Source organism: Sparus aurata, chromosome 9 (assembly GCF_900880675.1).
Source record: "Sparus aurata chromosome 9, fSpaAur1.1, whole genome shotgun sequence".
NCBI classification, from domain to species: domain Eukaryota; kingdom Metazoa; phylum Chordata; class Actinopteri; order Spariformes; family Sparidae; genus Sparus; species Sparus aurata.
This window is the reverse complement of record NC_044195.1, coordinates 21,943,809-21,967,275: the sequence shown is the minus strand read 5'-3', so window position 1 is coordinate 21,967,275 and position 23,467 is coordinate 21,943,809. Positions and strand designations below refer to the sequence as shown.

The 23,467-nt window shown below is 43.6% G+C and overlaps 1 protein-coding gene across 1 annotated transcript; it reads right to left on the bottom strand.

Moving 5' to 3' along the window:
- Positions 1-424: 424 nt before the first annotated feature.
- Positions 425-19,149, bottom strand: LOC115587442 (immunoglobulin superfamily member 10-like). The gene is made up of 12 exons (XM_030427258.1): positions 18,794-19,149; positions 17,987-18,217; positions 17,271-17,400; positions 14,979-15,220; positions 13,363-13,514; positions 8,989-12,551; positions 7,691-7,832; positions 6,917-7,052; positions 5,418-6,578; positions 5,107-5,314; positions 3,590-3,811; positions 425-3,495 (listed from the first exon to the last, which is right to left on the bottom strand). The coding sequence occupies exons 2-12, from the start codon at positions 18,172-18,174 to the stop codon at positions 1,417-1,419; spliced, it is 8,223 nt and encodes a 2,740-aa protein (XP_030283118.1). The 5' UTR covers positions 18,175-18,217; positions 18,794-19,149; the 3' UTR covers positions 425-1,416.
- Positions 19,150-23,467: the final 4,318 nt, after the last annotated feature.

Genomic DNA, 23,467 nt, shown 5'->3' with positions numbered 1-23,467 from the left:
TTTCTCGCTTTGGCTCTTTTTCTGAACAGGAATAGCGCACAGTAATGCGCATTCCTAAAGCACGAGACGGAAAAAAATAAGAATTTACCATTCAGAGACATCCTGCTGTAAACGTGTCTCTTCCACCGTCTCTGCCTCTTCACTCTCCCGTTCGGTTTCCGACTCCGGCTCGTACATAAATGCCTGAATTCCGTAAGGTTCATCATTTAGTGTGTGCACCATGACAGGGGGCTGTTTATGTTTTGGAGTCTGTGTGCATGCAGGCTCGCCCCCCCATTCCGGCTCTGTCCTTCCTGCGGCCAATCAACGCGCGCCTCATTACATATTAATACAATGCACATCCGGACCGGTCAAAACCTCGCGCATAATCTCGCATGAGAAAGTCGCGGTATGAAAAAGTGTCAGAACAAGCTCTATGTTTGATTTTTTTTAATTATTTTTTTTCTAATAAGTTTTAAGAATTGATCCAAAGCGATCCAAGAGGGACTGGATATGTAAAAAACCAGGTGATGACTCCTTTAATTATTCCCTGCCTGTTTTATTCTGCGTCAGTTCGGCTGTTTTCCCACATCAGTCTTGTGTCTCCTGTGTTTGTTGTGCTCCTCATGTTCCTCGCATTCCGTGTGTACCTGCCTGTGTTCCCAGCACTTCTTTGGTTTGTACTTTATTTAGTTTATTTACTTTTGGTCTTAACTTATCATTTAATTATTCGATTTGCTGCCTGCTCCTTCTGTTTTTGATGCCAGCCTTTTATCTGACTGCCTTTTGTACTTTGTATTTTGTAATCATTGTACATTGGAAAATATATAGTCAGAATAGTTCTTATGTGAAACGGCTCACATTGAAGTCTGTGAGAGGTAGGTGAAAGGAAAAAATATATTCTTTTAAATCTGGGGCTGAACTGTCACTTTAACACTAGGCAGGGAAACAAAACCAGTGTTGCAAAAACATTTTGTTGTTTGCTTCATTTTTATCCCCCTGAAACTTGAACCATAAATATGCTGTGCATTTCATTTGACCACCTTGGCCATCATTTCATTATGGGTTTTAGGCACTTAGACAAACAGTGAGGCACAACTTTCTAAGATGACACCACTAGCTACATAAAACAAGCCTCCTTAAACACAAGTTATTCAGAAAAATGGGCTGCAGAAAATCTTGCCCCTCCTGATACAAAAATCATTTCAGTATTGAAAGTCACAAAATAAAAATATGAGACATATATCTGTGGATTAAAGTCTTTGCTGAGATCCGACAGTTCTCGTGCACGTAGCCTTGCAGTTCCTTTGGGCATGTGGGACACATAGTGTTACCAGCAGAGGAGTTCATACACCACTTTCAGAAGACTGGTGGAGCCTCTGTCTTCCTGCCGCATGTGTGTGTGTGTGTGTGTGTGTGTATGTTTGTTTCACCCTGTTATATAACATGCAGGTAGGTCGCCTTGGTGTCCACTCCTATTACGTTTTTGGCGGTGCATCTGTAAAATCCTGTGTCCCTACTTGTCGGGTTCTGTATCACCAAGGAACCCTGAGGACTAAGGTAGCGGTTGCCATAGATACGAGCCTGACCCATCACCCTCAACTGTGTCAGGTCTGGTGTTTCCCAGGTAACTGTCGCCTTGGGTGTTGCTATGGTCAGGCACGGCAGCTCCACAGCAACCCCGGGTCGTGTATAGGTCACAGGGGAGGGGCCCATTGTGATGCGAGGGGGGTAGGCAATAACGATGACGGGAACCGTGACCACTGAAACCGAAGAGGAGTCGAAGCTGGTGGATCTGCAGGTGTAGGTGCCGCGGTCGAACACGGAGGCCTGGTGCACTGTAAGTGTTCCATCCTCTTGGACAATGCATCGGCCCGAGTCGCCACTCTCACCCCTGGATAGTGACTTGCCACTGGGCATGGTCCATGAGAGAGAGCCCTGGGTTTGAGAACCAGGGCAATGCAGACGAAGGGTCTCTCCGTTAATGATGCTCACCAGGGGAGCTGTTCTGGTGCTCACCGCTGGCTCTGAGACAGGACCAGTTGAGCGAGATGGAGCACCAACTGGAAGCAGAGGTGCAGCAGGTAAAGACGGACTTCTGTGCGGAGGCTTTTGAGTGACTGAGATTCTTGGCAACACTGGCCTTGAGCTTAAGGATTGAGCTGGACCCAGTGAGGCTCCTGAGCTGGGCGCCGCAATCACCCCAGCATTTTCCTGCACAGGCTTTTCCACCCTGTATGGAGCTCTGGCTTCCACTTCCTGCTGCTCAGAGATCTCCAGCTCCACCTGTATCCTCGTCTCTCCTCTTTCACTTCTAACCACACATACCAGGGTCCCGCTGTCGCTCACCCGCACACCTCGGAGCTCTAAAGAGCCATTTCGGTGCACAGTTAGTCGGCTGCCATAATAAGGAGCTGGCAGCACACCATTACCAGGCAGGAGCCAGGCCAGGCGAGGGGGCGGGGAACCTTGGGAGGGGCACGGCAACAGAACAGTTTGGCCTTTCAGTGCTCGCTGCTTTATTGTAGTTACCAAACCCACAACTGTGTTAGAAGAGTTTTTAGTACCTGTGTTTCCAGCAGCTATACCCACACTACCACTATTCCTGCTGTTGACACTGGTCACTCCTGTACTGAACCCATTCCCTCCATTATTAGAAACACTGCTGCTATAAACTCCAACATTTCTAGAAATAGCACTAATCCTGGCACTATCTCGAGCATCAGCCTTTCCTGCAATCACTTCATTATTATTAGTCCCAGGATTCCTATCTGCACTGTCTCCTCTGTGACTGTTGCCCACACTGTGTTGGCTACTCAAAATGCCAGGTCCATTTCTATTTATTCCAGTGTTATCTGCTGTAATGCCTATATTCCTACTCAACCCAGTGCTGATTCCACTGCTACCGAGTTGAGTTGTAACTCCACTGACAGGCCTGTTGAATCCATTATGACTATCACTCCTCAGGGCAGGATTAAAGCCACTGGTTGCTATGCTAACGCCAGTGTTTGGTACAAAGTTTCTTATCCTGCCATTATTATCACTATAGCCGTTAATGCTGCTATTATTGCTCCTGCTTGTGACTCCATTGGTAAATCCATTCTGGATTATCCCTGCATTATTAATGTTGTCCCCAGATCTACTGCTTTGAACACTGCCAGGCCCATTGTTGGTACTCAGACTTCTTCCTCCCTCCACCTCCAGGCCCACCACAATTCTCCTCCCTCCGGCTAAGTTGCTGGCTCGGCACGTATAGTTTCCTGTGTCGATCTTTTGAGCCATGCGCACCTCCAGAGTTCCGCCCAAGACCACCACAACCCTCTCAGAGTAAAATCCAGATCCCAAACTTTGTGGGATGACGCGGTTTGTCGGGGAGAACCATGTCAACGTTGGGGCAGGATCTCCCGTGGCCTGGCAGTGGATTGTGGCAGTCATCCCCTGACGCACTTTGACAACGTGGTAGCTTCTGTCGTCACTGAACGTCGGTGGTGATGTCATCATGACCTTTACTTTGACCTTAAAGGATTGAATTTGATTAAGGAATCAATGAATGACTGACTTCATTCGTATTTTTCTTTATTTTTATGTGTAATGATCTGATAAGTGTTACCTTCATGGTGTCTTGACCTCCTTGATTCTCAGCGTAACACGTATACTCTCCCTCTTCTCCCATACCCACTGCTGGAACCAGTAGCGTCCCATTGTCAAACACAGTCAGCCGTCTTACTCGCCCTCCTCTTTCTTCCCCCTGCAAGACGCTGTTCACCATGGTTCCATCTGGCAGGCTCCAACGGACAGCTGGGTCAGGCAATCCTGATGCCTGGCAGTCCACCTGCAGGGAAAGTGATCGTTATTGGATCATCAAGTTTTTGTGGCTTTTATATTTATGAAAACAACTCTTTTGTATGGCAGGAAGAGCGATACACACTGAACTGTATATCTTGACTTTTTTTAAGCTGTCCTTAAAAAGAAACTCACAGCATAAAACATTGCTTAGATTAAAAAAAAAACTATTTAAAGCTCATAAATGTTTAAATAAAATTTAAAATGAAGGGCAACAAATTCCCTCAGTAATATTAAGTCCTCTTTTTGCATTTCACCCTGCTTGACATTATTTTTCATTGAGTTGATTAATATTCATGTGTGAAGTCGCCTGAAGGCCACTGTTGATGATTCATAACAGATCTGACAGGTATTTCTTTTCTTTTTGAGTCAAAAAATATCAAGCACTTTCTGATCAAAAAAACAACCAGACACAGCTTGAAGCTGTTGCAATTTCTGGCACAACACCCAGCGATGGAAGACACCCATCGCCTCAACGAAAAATAAGGCTCTTAAAACTCAGCTGAGGAGATGTAGAGAGATGGACTGTTTTAAGATTTCTGTAGGGGTTCATGGAGAATAATGTCTGAACATAAGATGTATGAGGCTGGTGTCATAATAACGGTACTAAATTAACCCAATAATTGCTGCTATCTGTTTCTAGAGTTTTTAAGTTTTTCTTTTAGTTTTAGGAGACCTATTATGCTTTTGCATTTACATTAACAAAGTCCACACCACGTTGTTGTTGTTAGTGTTGTTAGTGGTGCTGCTCAGGCGTGTGTGAGCTGACCCAAATGATCAGACTGGGTGTTCAGGGGGGCTTAAAGAGACAGGAGCTCAAACAGAGTGTTTCCGACAGAAGGGGAATACAGTGCTGCAGGACAGGACGATATGAGAAAACAGTTGTGTTTTTTACACATTAAAGTATGTAAATTTATTCTAGTAGTAACCCAAAATAAAGTTATGAACCAGATAATGAGCAGAATGTGTCTCCTTTAAGTACTTTTTCAAGCAATGGTGTCCAACATATGCTGATTTCAGCTTTTCACATGTAAGGCTTCTGCTGCTTTTCTTTGTTGTCTGCTGTATGTCGACATCACTTTTGGAATTTTGGAAATTCTGATTGAATTGAATTGTTCACAATGTTTTGACATTTATAGACTAATAAATAATTAATCAGATAACTGTGAAACTAGTACAAAAATAAAACTGTAATGAAAATAATTGTTTGTCCTCTGCCTTATGTTTTTCCTAACTAAACATCATTGGAGATATGAAGGGGAAAAATTATTCCTCATGACTCACCTTCAGTGGTTTGCCAAACATCACCATCTGATTGATTGGCTGCTTGGGTTCGATCTTGGCAGGTTTAGTAGCCACAGAGACACGCAGAAGGCGGTAATCATCTGCCACCTTGTTGCGTGCGATGCAGAGGTAGTCTCCTGCATCCTTCTCTGTTACTGCCTGAACTGACAGGCTGCCGTTGGGATGCACCTTCAGACGTTGGTCAAAACTAAAAAAGGAAGACAAACATGCCAATCACCTTTGACAAACAAACAGAATAAGAGGTATAAATATGCAACCAAGTAAATTTAAGTGATCTCATTTTCCTGTACCTGAAGTTCATGTCAACCAGTTTCCTGTTGGGCGTTCTCCAAATGATGATGGGTGCTGGGTTGCCAGTTACAGAGCAATGGAGCTGCAAAACCCCCCCGTAATAGACAGTGGTGATGGAGGGTGAAGTAGAGACAATACGGGCTTTACTAAAGGGGGATATGGGCAAGGGATGCAAAACAGCTGAGGCTCTAGCTTTGTCAGAGGGGGGAGAAGAAATAGCTCTTGTGTTGTTTATGATGCTGGGTGAGACTTTGGTGTTGTTTGTCAGCACTTTGTTGATGCTGGTCAAGTGTGTGGGGGAGGCGGTGACTGTTTCATTGATTTTAGGAGGTGAGTTAGTGGGATTGGGTTGCTGAGCGTGAGAAGACGAATGAGAAGAGCTGGGGGTTAGCGGCAAGGTCTTGGATCTATCAAAAGGCGATGGAGGACGGATGAATGGTTTGGAGGGGTTGCTGGGAATGGAGAAAGTTCTGTCTTTAGAAGATGAAGACGGTTTTTCAGTAGCGACTGCTTTTGCCCCTTCATTTCTTCCTCCTCCCTGCCCTCTTTCTGCTTCAATTTCTACCTTCACTATTCTCTTGTGGGCTCCAACAGCATTACTTGCTATGCACTCGTAATTCCCTGAGTCTTTAGGCCCAACTTTTCGAATATGCAGCGTCCCATTGGGCAAGACGAAAAGGTTTCCGTGGAGAAACTGGGATGGGCGGACAAGAGTCCCATCTGGGATTCGCCATCGGAGAACTGGTGGTGGGGCACCTCGGGCGGAGCAATGAGCATAAACAGGCCTCCCCGGAGACAAGAGCAGGTGTTCCTCTCTGGGTTGCTGTATCACCGGGGGCATCGAGGACACGTGTACACGCACCGAGGCACTAGCAGCACCTGCTGAGTTTGAGGCCACGCAGCGATACACACCTCTGTCGCTCGGTAAAGTTACTGAGATATGGAGGGTGCCATTTGTGTCCATAGTGATGCGACTGGTGGAGGGGGCAGTGGAGGTCAGGACAGAACGATCAGGAAGTACCCAAGAGAGCAGAGGGCTGGGAACGCCATCCGCTTGGCACTCCAAGTGCACCTCTCCACCCTGATGAATGGTAACTTCTCTGTAGCTGGCCAGCTGCATTCGAGGGGGGCGTGTCCACACCTCCAGGGTGGTTAATAATCTAACATGGAAAGAAAAGCACACACATACTCAATATGGAAAACACATTTCAAACACTTCACACATACATTCAGAATGAAAACAAGCAATAAATGTCTCACAGGCTCAGATAAACAGATTACATATTAGAGAGATTTACATATGACTTAAGGCTCCTTATAATGTTAAATCAAGTCGACATGTAATTATGTTTGCACATGAAAAAACAACATACATAATACTAATTAAATTGCAGTTTGCCTTAGGCCTCTGAAATTAATACTGGGAATATTGTGTTCGATGGTGATTATAAGCGGTTATACACTGAATTATATTCATAACTGGTATCAGTAGTCTCACCTGTCTCGACCCAGAAAGCTGTGTGCACTGCAGATGTATGTGCCCCTGTCCTGCAGCTGAACATTCTGGATAACAAGGGTGCCATTTGGCAACACCTCAAAACGCTGAGCCCTGGAGTGGATTGACATCACCGCTCCTGAAAGAGAGAGAGACAGACAGAAACAGTCAGACAGAGAGCAGAAGTGAGGAGACAGAGTGAGGAAAACAGAGACAAATTGGGAAAGAAAGTTACACAGAGTGGGTAAGAGACAGAGGAAAGGAGGATCGAGGAGATGTCGAGTGGCACTGCGTGAAGTAAAGTCAGTGATGCAGTGTGCAAAATGTTCCATTACTTTCTTGCAATATGTCTTTCCCACATGGCAACGAGAGAAAAGCCCATTGTGTGAATGCCAGTGCGTAATACTGGGTGTTAATAGGTTATGTCATCAGTGTAAAATGTGTTCATATTCACTCAGTTATAGGACATACTAAAACTGAGACTGTAAATACTAGCCTTTGCTTATTCTGTAAATGTATAACCTGGAGTTTTAAACCATATAAATGACAGGTATATGGATGAAAAATAAGCATTTCTATAATTCGCAGCAAAATTAAATATAATATAGCCCTGGAGATGATTCAAGCAAGCAAGTTTACAGAGTAAAACTTTACTGAGTTTTTACATCAGTCCACGAATCAGATTTAAATGGCTTCCAGATGGATATTTAACATGAATGTAAACTGAAGATGAACTTCATGCTTTTGTGAATACTCTATCTGCTGCACTGTGTGTACCTGTGGCAACCTTGGTCCATGTGATGGAGGGCTTCGGCTCTCCTTGAGCTTCACAACTCAGCCTGGCAGTGCTCTCTGCTGGGAAAGACGCCGTCCTGATGTGTGGGTCTGCAATCCTCGGCCTGGATCTTACAACTGGGGGCTATGAAAAAGATGTAGAAAGCAAATTTAAGTTGTGATTAAGCAATTAATGTTATAATTAATTAAACAGTTATAACAACAGGACATCTGAGGGCTCTGCTAATGAAGGTTCTTTAACTTGCAAAGCTGCCGGATTGTGTTGGTTGAGGAGTTTTCATTCTTCGATTCATTTCATTTGAATATCACATGATTGGAAGACTTGCAAGTGATTAACAACTTCAGTGCAGCACAGCCACAATGGATAAAAAAGGAAAATCGTCTGATAGCAAAAATACCAAATCTACATTATCACCACAATGTAATCAATATATTATTTGGCCAAATGTTTTCTAGAAAAATACGAAAAAAGTTTGGAATTAATTATAATTTAACAATTTTTTCAAGTATCATTGTGGAATATGATCATTTCCAGTGTCCTGTATGTGGCAAGACTGTGATCCAAGATTTAGATTCAGGCTCAGTGGTTTGATCGACAGAGGCTTGCAAGCAGAGCTCTAGAAATTAATCAAACATTGATTAATTCAATTTCCTCTTGATTGCACTCACAAAACACATAATGTTGTCGATTATGAAACGTGTGTTTTCCTCTTCCTTATATCTGGAAACCCATGAAATTGGAAGAATTGTTTTAAACATTCCTTAGGTTTAATAGCAGGTCAAGTGGATACAAATTGGACTATTTTCAGATCTACAGTGCATGTCTGCTAAACTTTCGCCCAAGGGTATGCACAACCTCGGAATGTAGTGCATGTTTGTGTGTGTGTGTGTGTGTGTGGGTGTGTGTGTGTGTGTGTGTGTGTTTGTGTGTTGGCCTGGTAGGGTGTGTTGTTATTTTCTGGGCCAGCACTCACTGAGAAAAGTAATGTTAATTTGATTTCCACTTAGCCGACACCAAAGAAAAATAGCTTTATATATGAACTGCAAAGTACATTTAAGACTGCACTTAAAGAAAAAGACTAACAGAATGAATGACTGGAAGCGGAAAAATAGGGAATCATTAAATAAATTAGCAATTAAATTAACAAATAAAGAACAAACTATTGTCCTGGCTTTGCTCTAACTCTTCCCATAATGTATGTGCTTACTTTAAGACCCATATTGGGTGAAAGTATACAGAAAATAGCAACACTACATTATCTAAATCCATTTAAACTCACCCCAGGGGCAGCAGGAAGCGGAGGGGAGGGCAGTAAGTTTGGCCTGCTGCTGTGTGAGTCGGGGATAGAATTAGCTCCAGGGTTCTTCCAATCAGTAGGGGGTCGACTCTGGGTTGGAGCACCAGAAACAGGCCTCCCTCTGGGGTCAACTTTGCCAACACTCGGCCTCTGTCTGGATGATGCTGTGGTACTTGTTGATGTCACCATGGTAGTAGTAGTAGGTGTACTGGGTGTAGCTGACCTTGTAGTGGTTGGAGAAGTCTCCGCTGAGATGGTTATTCTAGTACTAGTAGTAGGAGTATCAGTTGTAGTTGTAGCAGAAGTGGTAGCTGTAGAAGCAGTGGAAGGGCTAGTTGAAAGAGTAATAGTAGTAGTGGGAGTAGTAGATGTAAGAATGGGAGCTGTGGTGGTAGTCGTAGTAGTAGTCGTAGTAGAAGGGCTTGTTGAAGTAGTTGAAGAAGTAGTAGTAGTAGTAGTAGTAGTAGTAGTGGGAGTAGTAAATGTATGAAGAAGAGTTGTGGTAGTACCAGTGGTGGAGGAATGAGTAGTTGAAGTACTTCTGGTATTGCTAGATGTTGGAATAATCATGGTAGTTGAAGTAGACATGGTAGGACTTGTAGTAATAGTAGTAGTTGTTGTAGTAGGAAGTGTAGTAGTGGTAGTAGATGTAGTAGCAGAGCTAGTAGACTGAATGCTCTTGGGAGTAGTTGAAGGAGTTGTGATTTTTGCAGTAGGCGAGGAGGAAGTGGAGGAGAGAGTGGGCGAGACAGAGATGGAGGAGTGGGACACATATGGTACACCCAACAAATTCCTCTCCAGCTCTTCGCTATGTTTGCTTGGGGGTCTATCAGCATGTTTGCCTAAGGCTGTGTGTGTTTCTGTGTGTGTCTGTGTGCCGTGTGTATTCGTCCTGCCGTCTGTGTCTGCCACATCTGTGTGTGCATCTACAGTATCAGACTGAGTGGGTGATGGTGTCGGTGTGTTGGAGAGAGTGGACTCTGCAGCGTCTGGGATGTTGGCTGAGTGAGTCATCATGGGTGTCTTTGTGCGAGAGGTGGATAATGAGGTGAAAGAGGAAGAAGAGGGAGTCTGTGAGGGGGAGGCTGATTTTAAAGTGGAGATACCAAGAGTGTTAGAAGCAGGGGGAGTTAGTGAGACTTTATTCCCATTATGGCCACTCTGAGTCAATAAAATAGCTGGAGATGTGCTTGTTGATGCCAGTGACGATATATCAATTTGAGCTGTGGTCGTTTCAGGTGTTGTAGTTTGTGATCTCAGGTTCGTAAGGTCAGGGAGAAGTCTCGTTGGATTCAAAGGTCGCCCCCTGGGTCTGTTGATTCGTCTTCGCTGTCCGATCCTCCTGCGGGAGTTCCAAGGGTTTTGAGGCCGGGAGTTTGGAACCAAATTAGGGAAGAGTCCCTGACGGGGATTCTGAGGCCTGATTGTAGATGGGTTAGGGGTTGCTTCTCGCTCATCTCCTTCATCTGGTTCTGAGGCAATCTCGTTTGTTCCTGAGATCGGCTTAGACGTGACTGGTTCTTTCCGTGTCTCTAGGTTTGTCACTGTCTGTGTCTGTGGACCTGCTTTCTCTGTCTGTATGGGTGTTTCTGCCTCGTTTTCTATAGGTTTTGGTGTTTCAGACTTTTCTGTCTCTTTCATTATCTCTGTGTTTGTTTCAGTGTCTGGTATTGTCTTTTGAACGGGCTGAATGGGCTGCAGGCCTTCCTCTCGGAGATCAGAGTCATCAACAGATGATCCTTCTGTTTCCGCTTCCATCCCTGCCCCTGCAGCTCTACCTCTCTCTATATCATCACCTCCATCATGTCCTCCAGTGTCTCCTTCTTTGCCTAATCCCCCCGGTTCAGCTGTGGGCTTTCCTGCTGCGATGGACTGGCTGTTATTACTTTGAGCAGTCTTTTGTCGGATCTTAGCCAGGATGTCAGCCCATTTCTGAGGGTCTATCCTTTGTTTGTTTGTGGTCACTCTGTGTCTGTTCTCAAAGCGGGTTCTTCTCTGGTCAGTAGGTGATACAGGAGCTCCTCCTCTTCTAAGGGGTCCTTCTCTCACAGGCCCACGTCTTCTGGGGTTTCCGATTGGATAACGCCTGTTTGGGGAAGGTTGGAGAGGTCTTGGACGCCTCCTGTTGCCAATAATGGGTTTCTCTTCTTCTTCCCCTTCATCCCCCGATCCTTCCTCCACTTGATGTAGTAACGGAGCTCGTATCTTGGTTGACCGGCCAGCAGCTGACTGTGGTCCTCTGGGAAAAGGAGTCCTAAGTGGAGGGGGATGTCGTGAGTACAGTTGCAGCTGCATGGACAGAGAGTCACTACCATACTGGTTGACCGCAATGCAGCGGTAATGACCAGCATCCCTCCGAGAAGGGTTAGATAGAAATAGACTTCCATTTGACTGTATAGTGAGCCCACCTGATACAGCTAATCCTCGCCGTACTATGTTTCCATCAGGTAACACCCAACTCATATGAGGCACTGGAGAACCAGAGGCCATGCAGGACAGACTGACAGGCTCTCCAACTGTTCCGGTTACAGGAGGTCCCACTTGCTCTCCTGAGGGCGGAAAAGAGGACTCCTCCACAGCCAGGCGCAGGGGGAGAACATCTACATCCCTGCCAGCCCGGGCTATACAGTAGTAGATCCCAGAATCTGAGAGCTGCACTTTGTTTAGAAGTAAGCCAGATGTTGTGGCTAGTAGCCGACCATCTAGGCTGTTGGAGGGGGAGATGTGCTTGGATCCATCTGGGAGAATCCACTCTACTTTGGGGTTAGCAGAGCTAAGAAGAGGGCACGGTAGCTCCACCTTACTGCCTGCAGCTGCTGCCAGTGCTGGGGTTGCTTGATAAGTTGAAATCAGCACCCATGGGTGAGAGGTGGGGTAGGATGTTGAGGGTTGAGAGGTAGAGTCAGGATGAGCAGAAACTCTTGTTGAGTATATTAGTTGAACTTTGTGTCCGTTAGACTGCGCTCTGTTTAGCTGAATGCTAATGGCTGGCTGTAGCAGCCACTGAGGTCTGACTTTCACAGAAGCTTTGACTCCAGTGTGATAATATCCGTCTGTCTCTGCTGTCTGCCTGTAGCGGTAGGCCAATGCCGGGGCTTTACTCAGCATAATCTCCCTCTCCAGTTGAACTGCAGTCTCGCTGTAGTAAGCCAGGATCCTCCAAAGTTTCTCATAGCTGTGTCTCTCCACAGGGCACTCCAGGGAGAGTGACAGAGCAAGGGGTAGAGGAGAAGAGGAGGACATGGAGAGATCTGGAGGGGGAGCAATATCCTGAGAGTCAGAAGAGTGAGTGATGTTGCAACTCAGATCAACACTGTTCCCCAGTTGGTCAGACAGACCCAGAGAGGCAGACCCCAAAGGCTCTCTGAAGTATTCAGTTGATTGGACTTCGCTGATCTCTGTCTCCGAAGGTGTGTCTCTTCCAGGGGATGGGATGATGGGCGAGGTGCACAAAAGGTCAGTCTGCTCAAGCAAACCCTGTCCTTGGAGGGAATCAGGCGAGCCACAGATTGGACACTGAGGGCCACCGGGACATTTCATTAAGCCTAATTGAAAAATAAAGACAAAGAAAATGGTATCATAAAAGGCAGCTGTTTCAGTCTCTTGCATATCAACTGTGATAGATCATAGCAACCATACAAACATATTAGTGCACAATTCAGCTATCTGCACATAATAGCGGTGTCATATATTAGTCATGCCAGCTCTTCTTAAGCATTCATTACCCTTTATATCTCTTACTAATTAGGTATGGTTACTTCATCTGCTCGTAAATCAGAAATATGCGTCACTTCATTATTACGCAGCAAGCAGCCTATATTTCAACTGCCTGCACACATCAATGCTGTCATCATGGATTAGTCATGGCAGGTTAAGTCAGGCATATCAATGAGACACATTTCACGGTCCAGCCTTCTTTCACATCTCAATAACAGCCACAAGGGAGACTGGAGGAGATATAGAATATGTGGTGGAATTGAGAGGAGTGTGTCATAAGAAGCAGGTGGAGAGATGTCAGATGTATCAAGATAACAAAACCAGACGTAATAGATATTTAGCCCATATTTCATCATATCATTAACATATCTTCTGGCTGGAGATAACATACTTCATTAGAGTTCTTAGACTGCTTATAGACTAAAGATATGAATGAGTCCTCTGAATTAGAATCCGTCCCAGTGTTACCTCTCACCTTATCTCCTTATCCATTTATTTTCCTTAAGCAGCCACATTTCTGCACCTCTGCCTGATTTAAACTGACTCAAAGTCACAACAAATGACCGCAATCAAGCGTGTGTGGAGGCGAAAGACAAAACAACGAGTGAAAACGAAAAATACTTCAGATGTTTTAGTCACCTGGATGAGCCTGAATCCAAGTGAAAAACCAGTTCATCCTGCAGTCACAGCTCCACGGATTAGCCTGCAGCACTAGAGTCTCCAGCAGAGGTGCTGTCGCTATGGTCTCTCTGGGCAGAGTGGTTAGACTGTTGTTGGATAGGTCGACGTGCCTACAGGAGGAAAGACAGAATAACATAAAGATTGAGATGAAGAGGGGGGAGACAGAGCACAGAGGTAGAATCAAAGTCAGAGGAAGGGAGGTTAGGATGAAAGAGTGGGAGTGGGGGTGGGCGAGGAGAGGCGACAGGTTAGGGGCAAGAAAATCATCCATCATTTTTATCATTTCAATCATCACCTTCATTTTCAGACAGATCCACTGTTCTGGTAATAAGAGAAAGGGGTAAATAGTCAAAGGTTGAGCATTTGTTATTCATTTCTCTAATTACTATTATGAGAAAAATCAATTTTGTCATTATCCTGTTGGTTTTTTCATAGGGTAATTCTGCTATTTTGGGCCCTATATTAAGATGTTTTGGTGTGTGAACGATTCGTATTTTCCAGAGGTTTTGGAATCGGTCCCGTAGATCACCTCAGCTGGCAGCCGCAACACAGCTGCAGTAGTTGCACTGTAATCTTTTGGGGCAGCGATGACCGTCAAAGTTATGTCTGCAGAAAGTGTTTGTTTTGGCCACTGATAGGCTGATGTTGTTATTCTAAGTGTCCTTTCAGCTAATAATAACGTCTTTTTTGTAACCAGAAAAGTCTCGCTCAAGGCAAAGTTTCCCTCTGACTTTGACATACAGAGTTGCCCCAAAGGATTACATTGCAGCCTTTGCAGGCGATACAGCCGTTTTAAGTCTGCCAGCTGAGGCTATCTCCTGGACCGTTTCCAAAACTCTTGGTAAGTATGAATCATTTATACACCAAAACATATTATATGGGGTCCGTTTGGTTTAAACGCAGTCAGTTGAGTAAATCACATTACCGGATTTGTTAAAAGGTACCAGTTACCAGTTAAAAGGTGCAATATTTAAGAATTGGCTACCTGTTCAATTCACGCTTCAGACAAATAGGGGAAGCATATTAACAAAGAAACCATTAACTGCTGCCAGCTGTGTCATTAGCAAATTAGCTCAGTTAGCCATGCAGCTAGCGGTCCTATTATAGAAACTATTAATACTCTGTCCATACTGGGAGCACTGGGTGTTGCTGTACACACCACGATCCCTGGACCTTTGGGCCGCTGGAGGGAGAGGGGTTGCCAGGCTCTGTATGACCGTTGACGTCTTTCACATAACGACAAACATATTGCACTTTAATCATATTTTGCCATTACTTGTGTCATGACCAAACTGAGTTCAAATGTGTTTTTCATGTTTTTGATTGTCAGCATTGCACAGATGAGTAACGTCCCCTCTTTTCTGGAGGACAAAATACCATTTTAGTTGATTGTCTTTGGATTTGTGTCCAGCCTTTACAGACAACAGAAAGTTAACATTCCTTGCTGTCCTCACTTGAATAAACGTTGGCAGGGCTGTGGTACATATGCTTGGTGTTAAAACTAAACTTTCAAAATGTCCAAACTTCCCCCAACTGTGGCTATTACATTGTGTGCTTTTAGTGTTAAAGCTTACCTGAGCGTAGAGAAGTAATATGTATTCAGGAGGGACAGTGTGCACAGAGTGTTCGGGTGCAGCTGATGCAGCCTGTTCCCTTGCAGACGTAGCAGCCTGAGGCTAGGCAGCTGGAGCAGTGCCCGGGGGTGGATGTGCTGGAGGAGGTTGTGATCCAAGTAGAGACGCAGCAGTGAGGTCAGGCCGGAGAAGGTCAGAGATGAAGAGATCTCTCTCAGCTTGTTGTAGCTCAGCTTTAATATCTGTGGGGGTGGAGGAAATGGGAGTAAAGGGGAAGTAAAGAAAGATGAGCAATTAAATTACAGACTTCAAGGCTGATGAAGAAAGTCTACGCTACGATCATAAGTCTATCACTGGACACCAGATGCTTGTAAACTGAATTTATGACAAATGATATAAGTGGTACTGGAATGAGGATGAAGAGTCGGGAGCAAAACTTTGTAAGCAAAACTGACTGGATGCACTCCGAGGAAATACTAAGCAGCACCACTACACCATGCTGCGGCTGTACTGGGTCAAAGCAGGGAAAACTAAAAGGATATTCTAACACTGGGGGTCTTCAGTTTTTCAAATTTGAAATTTAGCCCCTGATCCTAAGCGGACATCAGGTGATCTAATGCCATTTTACTTTACTTTACTTTACTTCTGTGAGCCTTATGATAAATCTGCTCTCCAGGGAGGCTACTTAGCTGGAAGAGTTCCAGCTGCTGACAAATCTGGCACGTGAAGATGTCAGCACATGGAAATATGGATCCCATTATCACACAATGGCAAATATATCAGCATCTGCCTGGGAGATGAAGGGAACAATTGCTTGTTGAGTAATATCACTTCCCCACGGACTGCTAACTCTGCCCTTAGGTTGCTGCTAAAATGTCCAGTGTGTTTCCTGTCACTGAGCAGCGAAAAGGACTGATGGCACATAAATTATGCATTTAGTCGTGCAGAAATTAGAAAAATGTGCTGGAAGATGAGAACGGAATGATGTAAACCGAACAGAATCACCACAGGATTTAAACATATTTATCAATGTAGCCTCTAAACTCTTTGGACAGATAAATCTTGGTAATCTCTGCTTTTCTCATGTTGTTATTAAAAGCTGAAATCTGTTCTGTCAAACAGTTTAGGTTTATCCATCACTCATAGTTTAGAACTGTGCAGACTGTAAACTACAAGTACTACAGATGTAAAACTTTCGAGAACGGCGCTTTTTTGCTTCAAAAGCAGGTCCTCTTTTGGAGGCTTGAGAGGGATTAAAGTAAAGTTTGTGGAGACTCGCTCCTGGTTTGATTCTCACATCTGCATCCCCTCCAAGGAGTCGAGGTTTAAATATGTGAGAAAACACTCTTTTAGCATCCCCATTAACAGCTACATGATTTATAATCCGGCATCGATGGTTTGTTCTGGCAGAGGACGGTGCAGGATACTGTAGAAAAACAAGAAGAAGCAGAGGGTTCTGATGGATCATCTCCATGGCCTTTAAATGTTGTCTATGCATCATTTTGTCTATAGCCTGTTTGTCCGTCCTGGGAGAGGGATCCCTCCTCTGTGGCTTTTCCTGAAGTTTCTTCGAACTTCTCATTTTTGTATTTTTTTTTTTTATCCCTGTGAAAAGTTTCTTTTTCCCTCAAAAAAATGTGAGGAGTGAGGAAAAATGGCAGAATCAAGATTCTAAGGACAGAGGATGTCATTCACTGTACAGACTGATAAGCCCACTGAGGCAACGTGATGTTATTTTGGGCTACATAAATAAAATTGACTTGATTAGATTTTGTCACCTGACCTATCAAAAAACATATCCTCCAGTTTGGTTTTAAATGGAATTCCCTCTTTTTTCTTTCAATGCAAGCCGTTCAGTGTTTTCCCGATGATCAAACCAACAATTGCGCTACAAACGCTGCACTCTCAAAATCGTTGTTTTCCTGTGGTACGGAGCCCCTGCTGGCACTCTTTTCTTGCACTGTTGGTCATGTTCTTGTCATTAAATTCAACTTTTCAGCTCAAGACACAGAGTCGAAGCATGCTGTTTTGTCCAAAACTGGCATTTCCGAAGCATTTTTGAAGCTGCTGCACCTGCTGCGACAAGTCTCTGTGTGATTTTGATTACAAAAATATGGCATTTCACTGGATTTTGGACCAGTATTGTTACCATTTCTGTGTAAAAATGTTGGAAAAGCTGGACCAGTTAGTATTTAGACTACACCCAAAACATCTTAATGATAAAACTTGCTGAAGAAGTTCAGTGGAGATCAGCTACAACCATTAGATTTTGTAAAAGTCATGTAGTTGTACCTGTAGTGATTTCATGTCTCTGAATACTCCATCTGGAAGATTGTGGAGGTCATTGCTGTGGAGCATCAGAAGCTCCACCTTCTTTAGCCCAGCCAGGGAGCTGTCATGGATCCTGCTGATGCTGTTGAAGCTACAGAAGACAAGAACAGTCAAAAGTGTGTTTTTCTGCTTGTTCTGACAGATGAAATGTTGAGCCTTGTTGTGTAGATGTTCTCTGTGCTCATTGAAAATCCGATTTTAAAGGTAACTTCATCAATTAAAAAAAAAAAAAAGTTTACAGGTCTTTGGGAGTACTACTGCAAATGTGAAGGAAAAAAAAACAACAACATCATATAGTCTTCTGTTGCTACACAGGAAGAATCTCAGAAATGGCCTCCAGTGATGTCACTCAGTTGTTCATTTGCAGTGTGGGTAATGTAGGCACCAGGTGTGAAAAAGGACAAACAATGAGTGGAATAAAAAAGTCATATCTCCGGTTCTGCTGTAACAGTTTTGATCATTTGTTTTAAAACTGTCACAATGCAACTTAACCACAGAGTGGCATCACTGCAGGGCAATTTATCAGATGACAGGCAGCTTCCTCTGGAGCCACAAAAGGCTTTATACTACTTTTATTCACATATGCAGCCCCAAGACCTGTAAACACACTGTAATGTGTAAAATGGGTGTAATTACCCTTTAATACGCCTTGTGTATGATTACGTGCATTCTCTTACCCTAGGTTTATGCGGCGTGTGTGTGCAGGCAGGCCGGGCGGTATGGTGAACAGAGAACGAAAGGTACAGTGGACCTCGCTGGCCTGGTAGCAGTTACAGCTCCTGGGACAGGCCTGGCTCACGTGTGACACGAGTGTGAGCGCCAGGAGAGCCGGGAGTGCCACCGACACACACACACTCCGATACATCCTCGCTCCGCGGAGGGGAGAAGCTGATGCACTGGGATTAACACTGCCAGAGAGAGAGAGAGAGAGAAGGGAAGTGAGGAGTGAGGGAGGGAAGCAGAGTGCAGCGGAGTGGCATGTCCTAAAATCCAGATGGGAGTCTCACACACACACATTCTCACACTCACACACACACACACACAAGTCAACTCAGTTTTATTCATGCAGCCTAAAAACACAGATTTAACTCCCGGGGATTTGCAGTCTGTACAACACATGACACTCTCTATCATTAGAGCCACACTGTCACATTGCACCTGTCTCAAAAACCTTTTTGGGGCTGTCTTCCCTGACGCACAGGTTAATTGAATGATATATATCTCCATAGAAAGCCATATAAATGTTGCAAAGAGAGGAGAATTCCACAGTAAAGCAGAGGCGTCTCTCTCTCACTCTCTCTGATCTCCTCTCACACAGGCGCACAGACGCGCTTAAACCACTCAGATTCATCAAACCAACTGTGGCTGCGAGAGGTCCTTTCAACTTGGAGTTTATATTAAAAGTGTGAATTACGCACCGCGGCGAGAAGCTTCCGAGATAAATAGATTATTGAAATGCAAATCGTGGCAGATAAGAGACCTACCTTGAAAATCCTTTGGTCCGGAGGAGTGAGTTATTTCACGGAATTATTCATTTCGCCCATCAAATACTGCTTTTTCTTTTTTCTTTTTCTTTTAAATCCCACTGCACGGTTCAGAGATATGATGCGATAAACTCCGAGAAAAAGAAGATCTCTCCAAAAAGAGAAAACTTGTCACCTCAGATGTCACTGAAGAGAGCGAGGGAAAACATGACAAGTAGTCACACTTGTGTCAAAACGGTCCGAGTAACATCCAACAGGTCTCCTCCTTCTTCTTCTCCTTCTTCTTCTTCTTCTTCTAGTGCGTCTCCTGAAGAGAAAAGTAGCGCTGGAAGCGGCAGGCGGGCTGTTTGCAAACGCGTCTGGCGCTGCGTGAATGTGCCTGTGTGTGTGTGTGTGTGTGTGTGTGCGTGCGTGCATGTGTGTGTGAGAGCTTAATGGGGGACTGGAGTGAACTTTGAGTGACGCTCAGGCGGAGGGATTTGTCCGAGGAGGGGCTTTTTGGAACAAGTTTCTGCGCTTCATGCTGCTCAAATCCAAACTTTTACGCACAGCGAGCAGGACATGCAGCTCATTTTTTACAGCGTCTGTTTGCCAGAACTCATTTTATAAAGTATCTGCTCAGTGTCTCCATCTATTTTGTGAATTTATTAAGGGGAGGCGCTCACTGTGCTTCAATAAATACTTGGCACTTTTACTATTGTGATATTTATATTTTTTAACACTTTCTTGCCTTTAGTGGATCCGGCAGCAGGGTTTTTTAATTAAAAGTAGTTTTTAATTCACCAGCAACAAAAAGAAGACAAATTAACCTTTTAAAGTTCTTAATTGATTTACCTGTTTCATCACACACTGTCTGTGAACTTTATGTCCCTGCATTAAAGGCGCACCATGTAGTTTCAGAAGATAAGGATCTTAACTGACTGAAAAAAAAATAAACTCTTTTAAGTTTTCATCACTGAATAAAAAAAACTGACCTAATAACACAATTTCATGCTGTTTTACTCTTTTTATATTTGGCGGACCCTGCCACCTCTCTAGCTTCAAACAGTGTTCTTGGGACCTTGTTTTCCACTGAGAACAGCTTGTTTATTCACTCATGTGAAACAACCATGTGTCTGTATTATTACTTCGTTAATATCATAAATATCCGATAAAGTCTGAGTTGGAATTTCCTCTCCAAAAAACAGAAAGTGACCCTTCAACATTCAAAAGCTGATTCAGTGTCTTTCCCACACCGGGAACAAATCTGTGAGAGAAATACTAAAATCCAATTCTTGGATTTAAAGGAGCAGTATGTGGTTTTGGTAAAGAAATTCAAACTCAGAAAGTTAATATTTACAGTATCAATACAACAATGAGACAAAATCAGAAACATATTTTGCCACATTTTTTCCTATTTAGAAGGGTCAACACAGTAAAACAGTATGAAAGTGTATTTCATTCAGTTTGTTTATTCATGAAACTGGACTTTTTTTCACTCTTCTATCTTTCTCTCTAAATGTCTCCTCCAAAACTACAGACACCATCATCCCCTAAATCATTCACTGAGTTGCAGTTAAAGGACATATAGCCAATATCCCTCCATTGATCATGTGCCACACTGTGTACACACAACTGTGTACCAGTTTAGCTGTTTTATGTACCATGATTGTTACTTGTGAAAGTAGACAACTACCCAATTACTCTTCTTTTTCTCTTTTGTGAGCTTTGTTTCCACACTTGATTATTTGGGGGCTTGGCTGTGTTATTTGCTGTCTGGGTTGATCGGACTATCATGGACGGGAGGTGTTATTGTCAGCACTGTTTTGTTTTGTCTTATATGTATGATGTAAATGAGCTCGCTAATATACCAAAAAGGAAAAAATATACCAAAAAAAACACAAAGCACCAAATTTAGCCTCATATCAGCCTCCCCAGGTCATTAAATGCCCCAAATTCCTGAAATAGCACAGAGGACATGACCTCTGAGTCACCACACTGTATGGTTCTGTAACACTTTGTGTTTGCATGGATTCATCCGGTGTATATTTCCACACTGAAATATAAACAAGGGACTGTCCTCTCTCTCTTTCTCTATCTCTTGCGAACTCTGAGGCACCCCGCAGTGATCGCACCTCCTTCTGAGAGACTAAAATGAAAGGAGAACAAAAATAGACAGATGCTCCTCAGCTGTTGTCTCCTGTAAGCACAGTAACCCCCCACGCACCATCCTTGAAGGGCCTGCCTCTGTGTGTTTGCATTTAAGTCTTTAACATTCCCATAAGGTCTCCGTTTGAGTCTGCTCAACGCGAGCTGATTGTCCCAGTGAAGTACAAAGTGTGTTTTTCTTCTCGCCGCAGGAGGCAGCAGTGCTCGAGAACAGCAGATGTGAGAACAGGGTCACCGCCGCTCCAATTTCTCACATCAGCTCCCTCAATAATGGATCGTAAAATTAATCTTGAATGACTGTTTATCCCCGCAGCTTGACAGCTGACAAGTGAACATCTGTAAATATCTTTGAAGATGTCCTTTGATGCTTCACAATCACCAGAAAGTGTCTCTCTGATGATTTTTCGAAACATGACCCAGTGTCCCTTTGTTTCTTTAGGCGACGTCGGTCTGTGAGGGTTGAATGGTTCTCGCGCTGAACTCGGTCCCTGTAGCTGTGATACGGCTGTGAAAAGCATTAGGCCCGGTCCCAGCTCACTTCATCACAATACTCATCACTGTATTGGAATGTATTGGAGCATGATGAATGAATCATTGTCTGTCTGACTGGGAGGAAGGACCCAATGAAGAAATAATGTAATATCAATGGCTTTCTGTGGGAGGTGGATGACCGACCAAATGAACAGAGATTGAAGAAGAACTGAAATCGTTTTCTCGAGCAAAAGTACTAATGCGACATTGTGAAAATACTTCACTCCAAGTAGGATTCCTGCATTCAAGAGTGTACTTAGAGGAGACCTTCTGTTTTTTCTTTCCCTCAGTGTGTTATTTAGGTTCTTGTGCATGTGAAGAATCTCAAAGTTTAAAAGGTCGACGTTTGCACCAACAGCAGCTCTTCTCTCCCACAGAAAGTACGGCTCCTGAAACGCCTCGTCAGTAGTCCCGCATTTAATTAATCTACGTCGCCATGTCACACATTTGCACATTTGCATAATCAGCATCACACATAATCTTACACATAAGAATTGATTTAGCACAGCTGCTCTGTTGTTGTTTTTGGCTCGGGCATGTGTAAACTGACCAATCAGAGCAGACTGGGTATTTGGGAGGGTGGTCTTAAAGAGGCAGGAACTAAAACAGAGCGTTTCAGAAAGAAGCACTGGACAGTATGAGAAAACGGATGTGTTATGAGCATTAAAGAATGTAAACCTATTTTAGTAGTAACCCCAAATAAAATTAGAGCTTGAAAATTAGCATATTACATCTCCTTTAAGTAAAAGTTTGCAAGTATTATGATCTACACTTGTTTAAAAGAATGGAATGTTCTCGTTAGGCACTGAAATGTTCCCTGTCTGTGTCAGTGTCTTACTGTTATAGCTAATGTTTTCAGATATATATTACTGCTGCAGAGATGTTTATGTTGCATGCAGTGCTGTAGATGTTTAAGCTTGAGCCTTTATCTACTTTATACACTCTTATGGAATTTCATCTACAGCAAAATGTTGTTTTCAATGTGAAGTCGTGACATCGGCCGTTTTTGTTGTATTTTAAGCCAATGTTCTCCGACCACTATCCACGTAGTTTATGAGCCTAAACCTAACCAGACCCTAAGTACAGCACTGGCTCAATAGAAAATAGAAAATTAGAGAAATAAATTTAAAAAAAGTAAAGTTGGGTTGGGTTACAATTTCTTAAAGAACAATATGTTTGTATAGTGACCGTCCTGTTGGAAGGATGCATCTCTGAAAACTCTGTTGAAAACCTTTTTTTAAGCTTGTGATGATGTATTATCCAGAAAGGGTTTTTTAAATATCTTATTTAGCTTTAAAAGTTGGAGAATTTTCTCAACCCTTAAAGGAACACTTTCAATCCCCAGGTTAACTAAAACATTTAAATCACAAAATGTGGCAATAGACAGAAACAGTAAGAAAAACAGCCAACTTAAAAGTAACACATAAGTTGTCAGACAATGGCAGCGGAGTAAATGTACTTGTACAAGTTGCATCACAAAACTGTGAATGGATGAATGACCTTATGGACAGGCCAGCTAAATTAACAACTGAATGATCAATCAATGCATAAAAGAGTGAATAGCTTACTCTCCTCACTTACCACCACCACACTTAGTCTCACATTTACACAACCAGAGCTTCCTCCAGGCGTTCCCCCTGGGGTTTTAAAAAGCACACTGTTCATCAATGCTCTCTATCTTTTCGTCCCCGGGGTATGGTGCTATGTAGGTCAACTAATGGAGCGCTGAATCATGGATTCAGGAAGTAAACAACTTAGGGCCGAGATGAGACCAGCTTGCTGATACATAATTTCTAATCATGTGCATTATGTATTCTTTTTGATCTGGCTTTGATGTGCGAGTAAACTCTTTGCAAGTCTCGGCTGAAAAAATCATTGCATTCCATTAACTTCGGTTTGTCTACCAGCTGTGGTCTTTGCTGTATTGAACTTGACTGCGATGTGTTCCTTTCTGCAGAGTTTAGACTCTCAGTACATTTTGTCCATTTATCGCTG